Genomic DNA, 19,186 nt, shown 5'->3' on the forward strand with positions numbered 1-19,186 from the left:
TATCGCACATAGAGGTGCAAGGTCCATTGAGAACAAATGTTACAAATTATGCCATGGTGGCTGAGGATGAAATGAGATGCTTGGTTGTGTAATTCTACAGTTGTTTGAGGATCATGTGCACAGATAGCATACTATAATTGTCTGTGATAATTACATATTTGTCAGCAATTTTAGCAATAGTCATTTTCCAAGTATACCTATACTATATGCTTCATAGTAAAAGCTAAATTGAAGAGTAAAATTCTTCACAAGAGGATCAGTTTTGAATTTCTCCCTCTTTTATCTATAAAATACCATATTGCTGTAGACCAGCCTTTCTCAAACTTTCTATCCCAGAGGAACCCTTAAAATAATTTTCAGATCGCAGCAGAACTTCAGCTAAAACAAACAATTATGGATTTGTGGAAAGTATGCCCATTACATTATTACTACCAAATCTGAAGAGAGTCCATAAATAAAAATGGGGATTTGGTCCCACCATATGGCCATATCGTGCTCAAGCCCACTACTGCGTCAAAGTACCCCACCATCAGTGGGTCCCACACTATCCATGAAAAAGAGATGAATCCAGCCCTTCTAACCCTTGGAGACAACACTCCTTGCTGGGAAAAATGTGCAAATGCACTACAGGGGACTCCTCCTATATCCATTTGATGGTGGACACTGATTGAGTACAGGTGTATGTGGGGGGTGGGGAGGGCTGCTCAACCTCGATAGTCTGGTCAGACCGAATACATAATAAACAGGCAAAAAATTTGGGGGAGCATACCCATGTATTTCCAAAGCTGCTGCAGCTATGAACCAAAAGACATGTATATTAAAAAAGAATAGCGCGCAAATGCAAAAGAAATTACTACCAAATCTGAAGAGAGTCCATAAATAAAAATGGGGGTTTGGTCCCACCATATGGCCATATCGTGCTCAAGCCCACTACTGCGTCAAAGTACCCCACCATCAGTGGGTCCCACACTATCCATGAAAAAGAGATGAATCCAGCCCTTCTAACCCTTGGAGACAACACTCCTTGCTGGGAAAAATGTGCAAATGCACTACAGGGGACTCCTCCTATATCCATTTGATGGTGGACACTGATTGAGTACAGGTGTATGTGGGGGGTGGGGAGGGCTGCTCAACCTCGATAGTCTGGTCAGACCGAATACATAATAAACAGGCAAAAAATTTGGGGGAGCATACCCATGTATTTCCAAAGCTGCTGCAGCTATGAACCAAAAGACATGTATATTAAAAAAGAATAGCGCGCAAATGCAAAAGAAATTACTACCAAATCTGAAGAGATCCATCAAATGGATATAGGAGGAGTCCCCTGTAGTGCATTTGCACATTTTTCCCAGCAAGGAGTGTTGTCTCCAAGGGTTAGAAGGGCTGGATTCATCTCTTTTTCATGGATAGTGTGGGACCCACTGATGGTGGGGTACTTTGACGCAGTAGTGGGCTTGAGCACGATATGGCCATATGGTGGGACCAAACCCCCATTTTTATTTATGGACTCTCTTCAGATTTGGTAGTAATTTCTTTTGCATTTGCGCGCTATTCTTTTTTAATATACATGTCTTTTGGTTCATAGCTGCAGCAGCTTTGGAAATACATGGGTATGCTCCCCCAAATTTTTTGCATGCCCATTACATTGCTAGTCAGAGTGAAAAATGTCCCTTGCATTGGTGGTCAGAAGGAAAAATGTCTCCTACACTGGTGGTCAGCAAGAAGAATGCTCCTTACATTGATAGTCAGTGGGAAGAATGCTCCTTACATTGGTGGACAGTGAGAAGAATCCCCCTTATATTTGTAGTCAGTGGGAAGAATGCTCCTTACATTGGTTGTCAGGGGGAAGAATGCTCTTACTTTAGCGGTCAGTTGAAAGAATGCCCTTTATATTTGTGGTCAGTGGGAAGAATGCTCCTTACATTAGTGGTTACTGTGGAAGAATGCTTCTTACATTGGTGGTCATTGGGAAGAATGCTCCTTACATTGGTGGTCAGAATCTCACTCTTACAGACAGCTAAAAAGAACACTGATGTCATGCTGCTGGCTCTGCCAAGTGGTGTTGGACCCAGAACAATGCAGGCACCATCAAATGGGAGCTCAGTCAGCCACAGCTTAGGGTACCCCTAGAAATCCCTGGTTGAGAATGGCTGTTGTATACTGTAAGCTACCCTTCATAACTAATTTGTAGCCTAGTGCATTATAGTTATCTTGCCATTAGTCTTTATGAGTTGCTGGAGTTCTGCTAATACAATAGCTTTTGCCATGACCACATATCAAAGGGTCGGTGTGATATTCTAGGGCAGTGGTCTCCAAACTGTGGCCCGGGGGCCAAATGTTGCCCTTCGCATGTTTTTTTCTTAGGACACCATTCCTCCCACTGATACAAGACACAATTCTGCCAACTGACATCAACGATTGGGTACCATTTCTCCCACTGACACCATTAATGGGGCACTATTCCTCCCTATGATACCAACGACAGAGCACTATTCCTCCCTTAATACCAAAATGTAACAATGTTTACTCCCACTGATGCCAGGAAAATTTTCACTCCCGCTGGCCACAATCAGACCCCACTAAAGTCTGAAGGACAATAAACTGTCCTTTTCTTCAGAAAGTTTGGAGACCCCTGTTCTAGGGGGAAGGACTAAAGTAACTGTGCAACTCACTAAGCTTTAAGGTAATTGTAAACCCCAACAATGAACTTTAGATATTGCTCAGTTTTGGTTAATAAATATACCAGTAAAAGAATTTTGTTATAACTGTTTTATAGGTGCAAAAAATCTGCTGATCTTCTCATAAATTCAGAGCTGTCATGTGTCCTCCACACTTACTGTGTTATTTCAAAGACTCTATTTTACCCTCCTAGTTTTTATCTTGGATCTACAGTGGGTACGGAAAGTATTCAGACACCCTTAAATTTTTCACTCTTTGTTATATTGCAGCCATTTGCTAAAATCATTTAAGTTCATTCTTCTTCCTCATGAATGTACACATAGCACCCCATACTGACAGAAAAACACAGAATTGTTGACATTGTTGCAGATTTATTAAAAAAGAAAAACTGAAATATCACATGGTCCTAAGTATTCAGACCCTTTGCTCAGTATTTAGTAGAAGCCCCCTTTTGATCTAATACAGCCAGGAGTCTTTTTGGGAAAGATGCAACAAGTCTTTCACACCTGGATTTGGGGATCCTCTGCCATTCCTCCTTGCAGATCCTCTCCAGTTCTGTCAGGTTGGATGGTAAACGTTGGTGGACAGCCATTTTTAGGTCTCTCCAGAGATGCTCAATTGGGTTTAAGTCAGGGCTCTGGCTGGGCCATTCAAGAACAGTCACGGAGTTGTTGTGAAGCCACTCCTTCGTTATTTTAGCTGTGTGCTTAGGGTCATTGTCTTGTTGGAAGGTAAACCTTCGGCCCAGTCTGAGGTCCAGAGCACTCTGGAGAAGGTTTTTGTCCAGGATATCCCTGTACTTGGCCGCATTCATCTTTCCCTCGATTGCAACCAGTCGTCCTGTCCCTGCAGCTGAAAGACACCCCCACAGCATGATGCTGCCACCACCATGCTTCACTGTTGGGACTGTATTGGACAGGTGATGAGCAGTGCCCGGTTTTCTCCACACATACCACTTAGAATTAAGGCCAAAAAGTTCTATTTTGGTCTCATCAGACCAGAGAATCTTATTTCTCACCATCTTGGAGTCCTTCAGGTGTTTTTTAGCAAACTCCATGCGGGCTTTCATGTGTCTTACACTGAGGAGAGGCTTCCGTCGGGCCACTCTGCCATAAAGCCCCGACTGGTGGAGGGCTGCAGTGATGGTTGACTTTCTACAACTTTCTCCCATCTCCTGACTGCATCTCTGGAGCTCAGCCACAGTGATCTTTGGGTTCTTCTTTACCTTTCTCACCAAGGCTCTTCTCCCCCGATAGCTCAGTTTGGCCGGACGGCCAGCTCTAGGAAGGGTTCTGGTCGTCCCAAACGTCTTCCATTTGAGGATTATGGAGGCCACTGTGCTCTTAGGAACCTTAAGTGCAGCAGAAATCTTTTTGTAACCTTGGCCAGATCTGTGCCTTGCCACAATTCTGTCTCTGAGCTCTTCAGGCAGTTCCTTTGACCTCATGATTCTCATTTGTTCTGACATGCATTGTGATCTGGAAGGTCTTATATAGACAGGTGTGTGGCTTTCCTAATCAAGTCCAATCAGTATAATCAAACACAGCTGGACTCAAATGAAGGTGTAGAACCATCTCAAGGATGATCAGAAGAAATGGAAAGCACCTGAGTTAAATATATCAGTGTCAAAGCAAAGGGTCTGAATACTTAGGACCATGTGATATTTCAGTTTTTCTTTTTTAATAAATCTGCAACAATGTCAACAATTCTGTGTTTTTCTGTCAGTATGGGGTGCTATGTGTACATTCATGAGGAAGAAGAATGAACTTAAATGATTTTAGCAAATGGCTGCAATATAACAAAGAGTGAAAAATTTAAGGGGGTCTGAAATACTTTCCGTACCCACTGTACAAGTCACTTAGAGGCTATGCTTTGGAGATGACGACCATGGGATAGATTATGTAGCTTAATAAAGGAAAACTAGACAGGGCTAACACCACTGAGCCCACATGAGTCATAACATGTTTCATCAGAGGCAACACCACTCCCTCTTCATCAGGGTAGCAATTTACCACCAAATAAAATCTTGGACCCTTTTATCTGGGTTATGGTCTGGAGTTCCTTTCTTGTAAATCTATAGTTTGTTCTATAAAACGCAAACCTTTATCCCATACATCCATATATCTCATACCGCCATGTATCTGCGCGCTGCCTCCACATCCTCCTGCTTGTACGGGTTTCTTGGTTCTGCCCAATCAGAGTTAATGGTTATAGAAATGAGGCCTCCTTGTTTCGACCTGTACGTAGTGTTGTAGAGATGCCAGGCCTCCGCGTGAGCCCTGATGAGGTTATGCCCAACAATGTATGGTGCACGGCCAGGCCTTGTATTGACTCCTTAAAAGCATTAAACAAAATATTTATTCTTATACAATTTAAAGTACATTCAAACCCAAAAACTAAAAATGTAATATATTGTTATCTGGTCCTTAGATGTGCCAGCTGCATTATTTTTATTTTTGTTAAGCTTTCTTTTATTTTTAGCTTGATCACACTTTCTGTTCTAGGATGACAACGCTCCCTTACTGTACTGTATCTATGGAACAAAAGCATTGTCGAACGATAAGAAACAGAAGGGCACAAATGCCTAGTGCATTATCTCAAGCACTTTATTAACCACTTAAGCCCCATAATATTTTACCCCCTTCCTGACCAGGGCCTATTTTGCGATTCGGCACTGCGTGACTTTAACGGACAATTGCGCGGTCGTGCGACGCTGTACCCAAATGAAATTGACGTCCTTTTTTTCCCACAAACAGAGCTTTCTTTTGGTGGTATTTGATCACCTGTGCGATTTTTTGATCATGCGCTATAAACAAAAAAATTGTGACAATTTTGCAAAAATAACAATATTTTTCAAATTTTTTCACATGAAATTCCCCAAAAAAAATGTAAAAATCACAATTTTTTTAACGTTTTAGGCCAATTTGTTTTCTGCTACATATGTTTCTTAAAAAAAATCGCAATAAGCGTATTTTGATTGGTTTGTGCAAAAGTTATTGTGTTTACTAAGTGAAAGATTTTTGTCATTTTTATTTTTTTATTTTTTTAACGAGTAATGGCGGCGATCTGCGATTTTTTTTTGCGGGACTGCGACATTGCGGCGGACAGATCGGACCCTTGACTGACATTTTTGACACTTTTGGGGGTACCAGTGACATTACTACAGTAATCAGTGCTATACATATGCACTGTTACTGTAAAAATGACACTGGCAGGGAAGGGGTTAACTTTATTGGAGAAGGAGGGGTTAAGTGTGTCCCTAGGGGCGTGCTTCTAACTGTAAAGGGGCGTGGCTTTTCATGTAACAGCAGAGATCTACGGTCCTACATAGCAGGACTGTATGATCTCTGCTGTTACACAAGGGAGAATGACAGGCGGCTTTGTTTACATTAGCCGCCTGACTTTCTCCCTCTGTAACCGACAATTGCGAGTGACCGGCCGCCGGGTCCGCCGGTCACACGCGCGGGGATCCCAGTGAGCGAGCGGGGGCGGAAGCGCGCCTCCGGCGGCGCACGCTCGCCCCCTATTGGCTCGCAGGCGAGTGATGTACCGGTACATCATTTTGCCTGCACGGAGCTGACCGCCGCAGTATATGTACTTGCGGCGGTCGGCAAGTGGTTAAAAGCTAAACAGATACAAAATGTACTGCCAAGCCTAAATAGAATGGTAGCATATCATGATCCAAAATACAGAAGTTTGCCCTTCAACCTCATGGGATCACACAAGTGGCGGAAACAGCTAACACGTTTCAGTGGACCGGCCCCCTTCCTCAGAGCACTGACTAAGACACCCAACTCTAGGGTGTGTTTGAACGAGCAGGTGGACGGAGTCAAAGGGTAACACCATCCACAATGGTCTCATATGGTCAACAACCTCATGTGTTCACTAAGCAGCAGGGCAGTCTCTCAGCATGGGACCCAGGAACTAGTGGTGATCACTGTAGTAGCGGTGCCTACTACAGTGACCTTCAGCTTCCATGGGGATTCTGCAGCTATGGCATATATAATACTTATATTGGTCCAAGCTGTATAAGTGTAACTATGCAAAAGTTGCAAGACCCTGGATACCCCCACATCTGATCTTCCTGTGCTGTGGGAGATAATATGAGTGTCTGCACCTGTGAGAGTCACTAGTCAGGAGAGCCAACTATGCCCACCCTTTCCACCCCAGTGTGCATTCATACAAGCCATCATATTGGGTCCCACAATGAAAAGCACTCTGTGAAGGATGAAGGTAGACCTTTCATTCATCTGCAGGTCCTCCATACATAGAGCGCTTTTACCTGTTGGAACTGATAATATGGCTTCTATGAATGAAGGAGACAGGCGGAAAGGATGGGCATAGTCTGCACTTTTGATGAATGCCTATGACAGATGGAGCTGCTTGTATTAACCCCTACAGCACCAGATGATCCCAGCTACAGGTGTATACAAGGGCAAAGTAATGAAGATTTCAGCCCAACACAGAAGCCACCAGCACACGGGACACTTTTCATTCATTGTCGTAAGTACCGTCCCTGGTGCTGTGTTGTCTTTTTTTCACTAAATGTCAGCTTAAAGCATGGAACCAAATGTACAGTCACTAACAAGCAGCATATTGTTCTTCTATAAATAAAGGATAAAGGGAAACAGAGATTATCCACAAAAGTCACATGACTGTAGCAGAAAGATTCTAAAAATAATTTACAGAAAAGAGCAGTGTCTAATAAAGGCAGATAGCACTGTATAATAGGATTGTTACCTGGTGCCGCTGTGCCATAACCATACCCCAGATTGGCAATAATGTACGGTTCATTCAGAGTGATCCAGAACTTCACTTTGTCTCCTAATCTCTGGAATAGCAAATCAGCATAATCCCTAAATCTTGTAACAATTGTCTCGTTCTCCCAACCTCCCACATCTTGCAGAGCTTGTGGTAAGTCCCAGTGATATATTGTCACCTAGAGAGGGGGACAAAAATATTGTGATTTTTATAATTTTAAAGTTGGGAGCATGAAATTGTCTGAAATATCTTGGTATGCTGACGAATTAAGAGTTCCCTTCACTAGAACTAAGGGGCAATGCCTAGCCCCTGAAACACAACCCCACACCATAATCTCCCTTTCACCAAATGATTTGGACAGTGCACAAAGCAAGGTCCATAAAGACATGCAGCATGTTTGGGGTGGAGGAACATGCAGCAAGTTTGGGGTGTAGGAACTTGACTGGCCTTTGGGATTGAACACCTTTGGGATGAATTAGAGTGGAGACTGGGGGCCAGGCCTTCTCGTCCAACGTCAGTGCCTAACCTCACAAATGCGCTTCTGGAAGAATGGTCAAACATTCCCATAGACACACTTCTAACCCTTGTGGACAGCCTTCCCAGAGGAGTTGAAGCTGTTGTAGCTGCAAAGGGTGGGCCATCTCACTATTGAACCCTACAGAGTAAGACTGTGATGTCATTAACATTCATGTGCCCCAATACTTTTGACAATATAGTGTATGTACTTTTAGATTGGTACCTAAATCTGTCTGGGAATTCTTGGGGTGAGGTGGAGTGAGTTGGTGACAAAGAAATTATAGGTTAGTAATAGTAAATTACATATTCCATTATTCATTTTCTATTTTGTAAGTAGGTTTAAAAGTATGGAAATCCGTTGTAACAATTTCCATTATTTTCAGTGGGGCAAAAATTACACTAAATTTTATTTGTATTGCACACTACTAGAAAACAGTTCTGGGGTACACTGTAAACATCCCTAGTTGTCAGACTGATGAAGCAATCCCCAACTGTTAGTTGCACCTTGTTTCTGAAGGATTTCTAGCACTAGGGCCTTTCTCATGATAAAGGTCCATCAAGGTGAGGACGGAGGGCTTTTTACATGAAAAGATACCATTGAGGTGAGCGCAAAGGGCCTTTCCCATGATAGGGGTTTATCAAGAGGGCAAAGGGTTTTTCTATATTATGGGTCCTTTGTAGAGAGGGCAAAGGACCTTTCTCATGAAACAAGCTCCTAAAGCAGTTGAAAAATGGCTTTTGTTACTTTTTTTTTTTTTTGTGGAGACGACTTCTGTTACCTGTGGTGTAATATTGGCAGCCAAAAGAGCATCCACCAGACGGATGTAGTAATTAAGCCCTGGTTCATTTACAAAGTTCCGTGTTCCATCTGGGAGGACCCGTGACCAGGAAATAGAGAAGCGATAATGTGTGACTTTGAGATTTTTAAGACTCTCCATATCTTGCTCAAGTCGGTTGTAGCTATCACAGGCTACATCTCCATTATCATCGTTGTCGATTCTGATTGGGAGATGTGTGAACCTATCCCATATACTCAATCCTTTTCCATCAGACCTCCAGGCACCTTCGATCTAAGGGACACAAAATGTAGAAATGTTTGAGTACCCATGCATAAGCTAGACTAAAAGAACTTTGTGTTCCATATTGCAACTATCTTCATCATGTAGGCAATACAGGCATGAGTAATATATTATAGATTTGTAGGAGAGGAATACTCACAACTATGATTATGATTGCTAGCTTGCTTTACTTTTCCATTATCCTGTTTTAATGTTCAAAGCATAACCTTGTTTTTAGGTTTTTAGCAGAGGTTGCCATCTCTCTCACAGACAAGACGCAGGAACATTCCACGTCTTGGACTGATACTCCTATTATACTTTGCCTACCTCTAGCCACGAGAAATACTTATCTATGGCAGGTATTCCATACCGGCCTATATGCCCATCAAGGACCGTCAAGGACTAACGGTGGATCACTGTGGCGCCCACGGACTTGCCGCTTACCAGCCATTTTACACATTGTTTTCTTTCTCAGTGAATTATGTTTATGGGAGACCTGGCACTCCTCTTTCGGTGAATACCGTTTTAATTGACAGCCCAGTTATCTCTATAGGAGGACTCCCTTTGGTATAATTAGTGCATTGAACTTTGGTTGAACCCCTGAAGAAGGGTTTTATACCCGAAACGCGTAGGGTCCTGTCCGGTTCTCTCCAATGGTGCCTAGGAGTTTTCTGTACGGAAACTGGTCTGTCCTTGCATGCAATTTTAATCTTGTGTATATCCAGCTGCCTGCTGGGTATATATAATTATGTGTATGTAGTCATTGTTGGTTTTCTTTATGTAATAAAAATTTTATTTTATATACTCCTTTGTCCAATTTTTCAGTGTTTTAGTGGCATGTAAAGTCCCAAACCATTGGGGGTATCCTTTTTGTATTTTTTTTTTTTAGGTTTGGAATAGAGTGACAAAGGGTTAGAACCTCTTCAAGGCTTTATTAGTTGCCTCAACCTTCATCAGAACAGGATGTGAGGGGAGATCTCACCAAGTAAGAAAGGGTTTGAACCCCTATTTGGTTTGTGTCCCCATTGTTGACTCTTCACCTCCTGTCTTGGTGACACCCTCTGTGTTAAAGTGCGACAGGGTATCACTGAGGAAGGAAGCGAGGGGAAATCTTACTAAAAGGGACACAGGCAGCAATGAAAACCGGAAATGTTAAAGCTGGACAAACCATTGTTGGTATCAGTGGGAGCAATAGTGCCCCATTGTCAATATCAATGAGAGGAACAGCACCCCATCATTGCTGTCTGTGTGAAGAATAGTGCCCCACCCCTTGTATCAGTAGGAGGAATGGTGCTCCATCATTGCTATCAGTTGTGGATGGAATAGTGCCCCAAGAGCTGAAAAGAGGCAAGCAAAGGGCCACATCCGGCCCTTGGGCCACAGTTTGGAGACCACTGCCTTAGACAAAAACAAGCAATTAATCCTTGCAGTGAGGGTCGTTTTTGAATTTCCCCGGAGTTCAGATTTAGGCCTCATGCAAACTGCAGCCGACAAATGCCTGTTTTACAGGCAATTTAAGTTTTTTTTCTGCCCCCAAACACCCCTTTACGTTAGTCTATGTGTCCATGCACATATAGGCATTAACAGACCTTCAGAGGCAGGGGTATTTGGGGGCATAAATCTGAACGCACCAAAGGCGCTTTATGCCTAAACACATGTAAACGCACCTAAACACTAGGCGCATATAGCACTTGAGTGTTATTTCATGTCAATGGCCAGAACAAATTAATATTCCGGACAAAAAAATTAATGACACATCTGAACATGTCAAAACGCGGCGTTAGACGCATTTTTAAAGCTGCTTTTCTCCTGTCAGAAAAAAGGCATTCAGTAGAGCCTAGTGTGCATGAGGCATAATGTTTCCCCCCCAATGTATCCAACAGTAAAAAAGGCAAAACGTTTTGGCTAGATTTGGACTTAAAGCATATATTAATGACTTAAAGTGGTATTAAAGTACATTTTTTTTTTTTTTTTTTTTTAAATAACAAACATGTTATACTTAGCTGCTCTGTGCAGTGGTTTTGCACAGAACAGCTGTGGCCCTTCTCTTCTCAGGTCCCCCACCGCCGCTCCTGGCCGCTTTTGGCCTCCCCCCTGCTGAGTATATTTGACTAAGGGCTGGTTGTTCTCACGCACCTCATTTAAAGTCCCAAACCCTGTTCCTCATTTTCCATATACAGGGATGGAGACGCTGGGCCTTACCCGGCTTGTGCCTCATTTAAAGTCCCAAACTGCCTTTATTCTACATATAATTAGGGATGGAGGTGCGTGCTCCTCAGCCGGTCATTTTAGTTTTGACCCTATGGCTATCACATAGCTATTAGATTGTAATTACAGGTGATGTTACAATATACATTGAAGGCCAGTTATAGATGGGGGCAGGGGCCACTTAGGGGAGGTTTGGGCTACCTCCAGGCCCACCTGTCCCTCATCTATCCATTAGCTTGCATGTGCTCCCACTTTCGAGACACTTATAAATGAGTAGTTTTCGGACTGCAAGCAATACAGTGTCCCGTGAAGGGGCCTTGCAGCTTACACATGCGTTTGCAAATGTGTGTTAACTAAACCCCAGTTTTTAACATACATTGTTAGACAGGTAAGTTTGGTTTGTAAGCAGACTGGTCGGTGAGAATATTTTACTAAGGGCTGGTTGTTCTCATGCACCTCATTTAAAGTCCCAAACCCTTTTTTTCATTCTCCCTCCTTCCAAGTGCCCCCAGAGCAAACGACTTGCAATTGGGGTACCCGAGGGGGCTCTCTCTCGAGCCACGGCTCTGTGTGTCTATTCACCCACAGAGCTGTGGATCGGCCCTGCCCCCTCTCTCCTGATTGGCTCCCTGGCTATAATTGACAGCAACAGGCGCTGATGGCTCCCACTGCTATCTTAGTCAATGCGGATAACGAGTTCCTGCAGAGCCGAGGCTCTTGTGCACATTGCTGGAGGAAGATTAGGCTCAGGTAAGTATCAGAGTCGCTTCACACTAAGGCGACACGACTCCTTACTACTTCGGGGGCGACTTGTGCATTCCCATGCACCACGACTTCGGAGCGACTTGCAAGGACTTCACATAATGGAAGTCTATGCAAGTCGCTCCGAGGTCGCCCCGAAGTAGTACAGGACCCTTTTTCTAAGTCGGAGCGACTTGTGTCGCTCCTATTAGAACCGGTCCTGTAGCGGTCAATGGACTGCGAGGGAGCGCGACTTGTCAGGCTGACAAGTCGCCTGACAAGTTGCGCTAGTGTGGACCGGCTCTTAGGGGGACTGCTCAGAGAAGTTTTTTTTACCTTTCAGCCTTACAACCAATTTAAGTCACAAGTCATGTACTCCATTGATTTTTGCTAATCATTTATGACCAATGTCTTTACTTAAACTGTGACTACTCCTGTAATTCCTTAATGGCTTATGAAGTCAGGACCACTCAAGAAAACAAGCGCTCAGAAAAAAAAAGGGTTAAGGTATATCACCTGATAGGATGCTGAGGCTACACTCCACGCAAAGTCTGGTCGAAACTCTCCATACAGAAACTTGTCTTCTTCTTTCAGAGGGAAACCATTGTCACGAATGATATCAGCATAGTAAATGGCGGATCTTTTTGCAGTCCTTGGGCGGTTGGGGTTATTGAAGTCCACATGGTGTAACCCAAAACGCACGGAGTATCCAGAATTCCATTCAAAGGTGTCCATCAAAGACCAGGCTGTGTAGCCCTTAAGATTCACACCATCTAAGCTGTAGGCTGTACAATAAATATTAGTTATTTCTTATCACTGGGTGATTGGTGACTGTGGCTACTATGGTGTTGGTCATGCACATGTCACAGCATAGATATAATAAATACATTTTACACTAAAAAATTAGGACCCATTCACACCACCGAGCAGGTATTATAATGCACATTGGTGTGCATGTTAACATACACGGTGCTGCAATACATTGTTAATACACATTGCAGTGCTTTATTTTACTTATTTATTTATTTTTTTTTACTTCTCAATGATTGTTGGGCGCGACATTGCCTTGTGACGCATATTAAACAAAATGCAACATGCCATTTTTTTTTTCAGGACACATTAATGCAGTGCGTTGGTGTGAACTGAAACAATAGGACATAATGCAAAAAGCCTTGTTCATGTAATGAAGCCCAATGCAGCCCAACGCTGCTGGTGTGAATGGGCCCCAAATTACATACACAAAAAAAACATTAGAAGACAGCAGTTCCTCTAAGGCCCCTTTCACACGGCGATGGAGTCCGTTTTGCTCAGCGGGGGATCGATCCGCCGATCTCTGCTGAGCAGGCGAATGACAGCTCCATCTCCGCTCTGTGTGCAGAGATGGAGCTGTCAGATCCCTGCTGTCCTCTATGGGGAGATCGAATGAGAATGTACCGCCTGTCTGTTCTCATCTGATCCCTTCCGATCCTACAGACGGATGGAAAATAGGGTTTCCATCCGTCCGGATTTCAAGGACGGGATCGGAATCGGATAGCAGCGGGTGTCAGTGGAGATGTCTCAGGTCCGATCAGGTCCACCTGAAAAACTGACAGGCGGATCCGATCGCCCGTGTGAAAGGGGCCTAACTGATAGGCTTCTTTCAGACAGATGGCGATGCTTACCTCCCTCTGAAAAGAGGTGAACCACTTTTCAGAGAGCAGTTAAGCAGCAGTTGGCAGGTGTTCAGGAGGCAATAGGGATTTTGTAGTAAAACTTTGCACAGCGGAGATCTTCCTACCTGCTGACAAATCGTACTATATTTGTTGCCTCTTGAAGGAAGTGCATCTTTGTATTTGCAGTAACTTAAGAGGAGCTCGAGGCTCCTTCAGAAAAAAATAAAAGTCGGCAGCTACAAATACTGTAGCTGCTTATTTTTAATTTTAGGACACTAACTGTCCAGGGATCCCGTGATTTTCTCACCCCAGCTGATTTTTCGATCAGCTCTCAGGTGCTGCTGCCACCATTGCTTGGAAGGGGAAGCGGAAGTGAAGCCTTGTGACTTCACAGCGGGTTTCCTACTACACATGCGTGAAGCACTGCGCTTTTGTGAATGGACCGGTGGCGGGGGGAGGAGCAGGGCTGAGCTTCTGGGCAATCTCGCCATGGCAAGATCAACCGGAAATGGTAGCGGTACCTGTCAAAACCAGGTACCCCCCCCCAAAGGTACCAAACATGGCACCAGTGTGGGGGGGGAGGATTCAAATAAGCGGAGCTTCCCCTTTTGGTTGGGGCTTTGCTTTAGGCACTTGTTTGCACTACTGTTCTAATGATGTACTTTATATGATAATATCTTGTTATTTCAATAAAAATTATTGAAATATCAAAAAAAAAATGTACACAGCGTGCTGAGCCTTTGGCTCATAGTTGAGGTGCACTGAACTCAAAGGGTGAGTTTGACAGGAGGTGCCGCCTGCCCAAGTTAAAAATGCCACGGCTGTGTAGCAAAGCATTGCAGCCACAGCATGTGTACAGTCCTATCAGTACCTAGCTAGGCGGCCATGAAGGTGGTAAAACTGCAGCTCAGTGGGCTGTTTTTACTGCCCCCAGCCGCCCATGTGAATGAGCCCATCGCTAGTCCTATTTTGGTCAGTCAAAATATTTCTGCCCCTTCTTCCTTAACAACTGTCCTCTTAGATATATTAGGCATAGATGTCTAGCTAAGTTAATCTATTGGTTAACTGCCTCCACCCAAAACTTTTTTTTTTCAGTTTTGGATAGAGTCTGTGTCTCCTCTGTGATTTATCCTAACTTTCTATACTGGAGACACGTAAAGCAGAAAGCAATAGAATAATAGCAAACATTCTAACACTTTAATTTCCTACAAAATAGGTCTTTATGTTGGTGTTTGTGTTCTAATTGGAAAGATTTTCTTCCTAAATAACTAACTCACAAAACTAAAAAAAAAAAAAAAAAAACTTTATTTTATGATCTCATTAGTAAACTAAATTAGACAATGCATGTAACTGTGGATTGTTCCTGAAGAATGAGTAACACATAAGTGCAAAACGAAAAGTTCTGATTTCATTAGTTGCAACAGTACATTTTTTGCATGCCCTTTATTGGCAGATCTGAGTAACTAGTCATACTGATTAAATACCGATAAGAAGCCACTAGGGTTAGGCCATATTTGATAGGAATACAAAGTATATTTAAAACAAACCTTTTAAAGCCTCATCGATATAGGTTTTATAGAAAAACACGCGAGCAGTGTCTTCATAATCAGGGTTACTGTTTGTGGCAACTCCATTTTCAGTGATGTATATGGCAACATCTCCATATTCTTCTTTCACCCAGTTAAGCAGTCTCCTTGTCCCCCAAGCTACTGCCCTGTGAAAGGAAACTGCTGTTGATGGCCAGTTATTGTTAATCTCTGTTTGCAGGTCAATATCATTTTCAAAAGATGCAGGGGTCAACCTAAGTGTTTTGTGCTGAACTATTTTGCTGGTATAGATGTTAATAGAGAAAACATCAGCTGTGCCCTGGATGTAGGCCTTCTCTTCCTCTGTAAAAACTGGAAGTCTTGACGTTGGGAGACCCTGCATGGCACTCTTGTTAGCCACTTGCCACTTCATGGCCTCTGGGTAATCACCATTTTTGAAGATGGGGTGAGCAAACCAACCTAAACTAAATTGCAGGTAGCGGTCAGCAGCTTCAATGTCCCTTCGTAACGTGTAGTCTTTAGGTTCTACCCATTCTGTGTTGAGGCTCAGTGAGATTACACCTCCTTGGCTAGTTCGATATTTCTCATCATAGGTATGGTAAACCCTAGCATGGACCTTCAGCAAGTTGTGCGCTACTCTATATGGAGCAGAACCAGGCTCTGTTACAGAAGGTGGAAATATACCAAGACCATAACCAGCTGTCACGATGCTGTGAGGTTGGTTAAAAGTCATCCAGAACTTGACCCTATCTCCGAATGTCCTAAAACAAAAGTCTGCATAGTTATGAAAAGCATTAAGGACTGTATCATCCTCCCAGCCCCCTAAATCCTCTAGAGCCTGAGGAAGATCGAAGTGATAGAGAGTCACCATTGGAAAGATGTTATTTGCTAGAAGGCCATCAATAAGGTTATTGTAATACTCAACACCTTTATCACTGGGCGTGCCTTGTCCTGTTGGGAAGATTCTGGGCCATGAAATAGAGAATCGGTAACTGTTCACTCCTAGTGATTTTAACATGTAGAGGTCAGCATCTAACTGATGGTAACTATCACATGCTATGTCGCCGGTGTTATTATTTTCAATATTTCCTGGAACTTTGGTGAAAATGTCCCAGGTACTCGGCCCTTTTCCATCTGCGTTCCATCCTCCTTCCACTTGATAGGCCGATGTTGACACTCCCCATTTGAAATCCTTTGGAAAAGTAGCATACTGATACATGTCTCTTTCGAAAGCAGTTTGCCCTGACATTTTCTCCCATACAACTTTTGCCTTTGATGGAACACTTGAAGCTGGGAGGGGTGCTAGCTTTCTTGCAGATGGCCAACTTTTGCTGGAAGCTTTGGGCTTAACTGACTTTGGTTTTGTAAAACCGTTATTCTCGATAATTGAGTTGAATAAATATGCAGATTTTTTGGGAGTCCGTTGTCTGTTTGGATTTCCAAAATCCACATAGTGAAGACCAAACCTCTGGCTGTATCCCTGAGGACCCTCAAATCCATCCATCAGGGACCGGACTATGTATGAATTTATGGACACATTATCAGTCTTGATAGCTGCAAAGAAATGTTTCAAGAATGAAAGTCAATACTGAGGTTACTGAGGAGCGTAGCTTTGCCTAAAACTAGTTGTAAGGTATATTTTTCAGATTTTACTTTGTAAATTAGTGAACATTACAGATAAAACTAGAAAATTAATACCCGCGCTGTGATGTTAAATAAGTGAAAATAAAATTATAAATAAATTGATAATATATCCTGAAGCTGCTGCTCACTAGGTAAAATACCAGAAAAGTTAAAAATTCATAAAAGGCAGCGCTAACAGGTAAAAACATCAATCTGTGTATACAATACTAAAAAAGTGCACAATGTGTTCAAGATAAATACGAATTCATCAAAAATAAAGTGCATATGTGGAATACAATTTAAATGTCCATAAAACAATCAAATATATATTGGTGCAAAAAAATTAATAAATAAATAAGGTGCAGTCCAGATAGATGGTTCCCTTAGAGGAACTAAAGTGCTGAAAGGTGCTCAAATGATCCAAATAAGGTGCTCATGTGCTCTCAAGAAGAAGACCCCCTATGGGGATGCACTCACCAGATGATAAGAAAAAGGACGCATTAAGCTCACACTGTATTCCCAGGGTAGATGGATGGATCCTGCACAACCTCTTTAAGATGCCTTTTGCTTACTCCTTTCCTCTTACTCAGATCTAGGGGGTCTTCTTCTTGAGAGCACTTGGGCACCTTATTTGGATCATTTGAGCACCTTTCAGCACTTTAGTTCCTCTAAGGGAACCATCTATCTGGACTGCACCTTATTTATTAATTAATTTTTTTGCACCAATATATATTTGATTGTTTTATGGACATTTAAATTGTATTCCACATATGCACTTTATTTTTGATGAATTTGTATTTATCTTGAACACATTGTGCACTTTTTTAGTATTGTATACACAGATTGATGTTTTTACCTGTTAGCGCTGCTTTTTATGAATTTTGAACATTACAGATAGTTGTGAAAGCTGAACTTCACGCCTAAGGATAAAACAAATCAAACAAATAACTTTGTGCATCCAGGTGGATTATACCTTGTTTTTTCTTCAGGACAAATTGGGCTTTCATTTGGTGGTAAAAGGTAATGGATATCTCCTGATTTTTTTATTATTTAAGGACAGCTGTCCCAAAATAGTAAAAAAAAAAAAAAAAAGAAACATTTTTTTTAAAAATGTAACTGTATATTTCTTGCTACTACCATAACCTACCACCAAAGAACAACCAAAAATAAATTCTGCAGCCACAGACGATTGCAGCAATACCACATATTTGCATATTTGTATGTTAGCTGTTGTTTGTACCTGTAGTATAGCCCAGAAACATTGCATTTTGCTTTTTTTTTTTTATCCTACCTAGAACACACTGACACTAATTAAAAAAAAAATCCTGTGGAAAAAATACTGACACTGACCTTGACCTTTGACCCTGACTCAAACACTAACCCTGGGGCTGACCTAGATCCAACCTTGATCTAAATTGTGTTTTTTTGTTTTGTTTTTTAATTATTTTTATGTTTGTTTTTTGGTTTTTTTTTTCACACTTTTTTTTTTCACACTTTTTTTTCTCTATCTCTGCATGGACAGAGACAGAAAACACAAGGGGGGGGGGGGACAGGCTAATTAGAGCCTATCACAGCAATCAGGTGACCCGGAATCAGACGTTCCGGGTTCTGAGGAAGAAAAGCCCAGTCCAATCCAAGCTGCATATTTTGGTACGGTCGCCGTGAAGGGTTTAATCAGCAAATGAGATACGTATAATGAAGTGGTTTTACCTGCCAAAGGATTTGTATTTCTGTCTGCCTAAACTTGAGACTGAGATTTACACAGCCCTGCAACACAGTGCAACTCTGTCTAACAGAACAGGAAACCTGATTTTGCTGCATTTAGGTGACACTTACAGGTCTCTTACGCAACCCCTAGCCCATGACTGGACAGTGAATGAGAAGCAGCAGACTGATTAGCTCATCTCTCTGTCACTCTGCTGTGTTCTCCTATCAACATACGCCTTGCGCTGGAGCACAACTGATTGGCTCTTTGTGCTGCTGCTTCCTCTTTCTCAGCTCTGCTGTACAGGAACTGCAAATTTGGATACTTGAACAGCTTGCATTTAAAAAAAAATGCATTAAAAGTGACATTAAATCTTCATTTTTTTTTAAATTAAATAAGAAAAAATGTTTTTTAAAAAATAAGAAACATGTTATACTTACCTGCTCTGTGCTTATTCGTAACAGCATTTTATTGACAGCAGCAGGAGCCAATAGCGCTCACTGCTATCAATCTGCCCAGTGAGGAGGGGGACAGCAGCAAGAGCTGCTGCTCTTGTGCACATCACTGGAATGAGATCTGGTTTGGGTTAGTATAAGGGATAGGATGAGGAAATCCTGTAGTACAGAAAGTTTTTTTAATCTTAATGCAAAGAATTCATTAAGGTAAAAAAACCTTAAAGGGGTTGTAAACCCTTAA

The 19,186-nt window shown here is 42.4% G+C and overlaps 1 protein-coding gene across 1 annotated transcript in view; it reads right to left on the bottom strand.

The window, feature by feature from the left end:
* The window catches only part of LOC309558740 (uncharacterized protein), a gene marked incomplete at its 5' end in the record, with an annotated part of 184,416 nt that overhangs the window by 28,439 nt on the left and 136,791 nt on the right, over positions 1–19,186 (bottom strand). The window contains 5 exons of the mRNA XM_082261787.1: positions 4,811–5,000; positions 7,401–7,618; positions 8,736–9,026; positions 12,480–12,748; positions 15,163–16,716. Of these exons, the coding sequence (XP_082117913.1) occupies positions 4,811–5,000; positions 7,401–7,618; positions 8,736–9,026; positions 12,480–12,748; positions 15,163–16,716 (2,522 nt within the window). The remainder of the gene's footprint in view (positions 1–4,810; positions 5,001–7,400; positions 7,619–8,735; positions 9,027–12,479; positions 12,749–15,162; positions 16,717–19,186) is intronic.

Source organism: Pelophylax lessonae (genome assembly GCF_965119305.1).
Source record: "Pelophylax lessonae genome assembly, chromosome: 6".
NCBI classification, from domain to species: domain Eukaryota; kingdom Metazoa; phylum Chordata; class Amphibia; order Anura; family Ranidae; genus Pelophylax; species Pelophylax lessonae.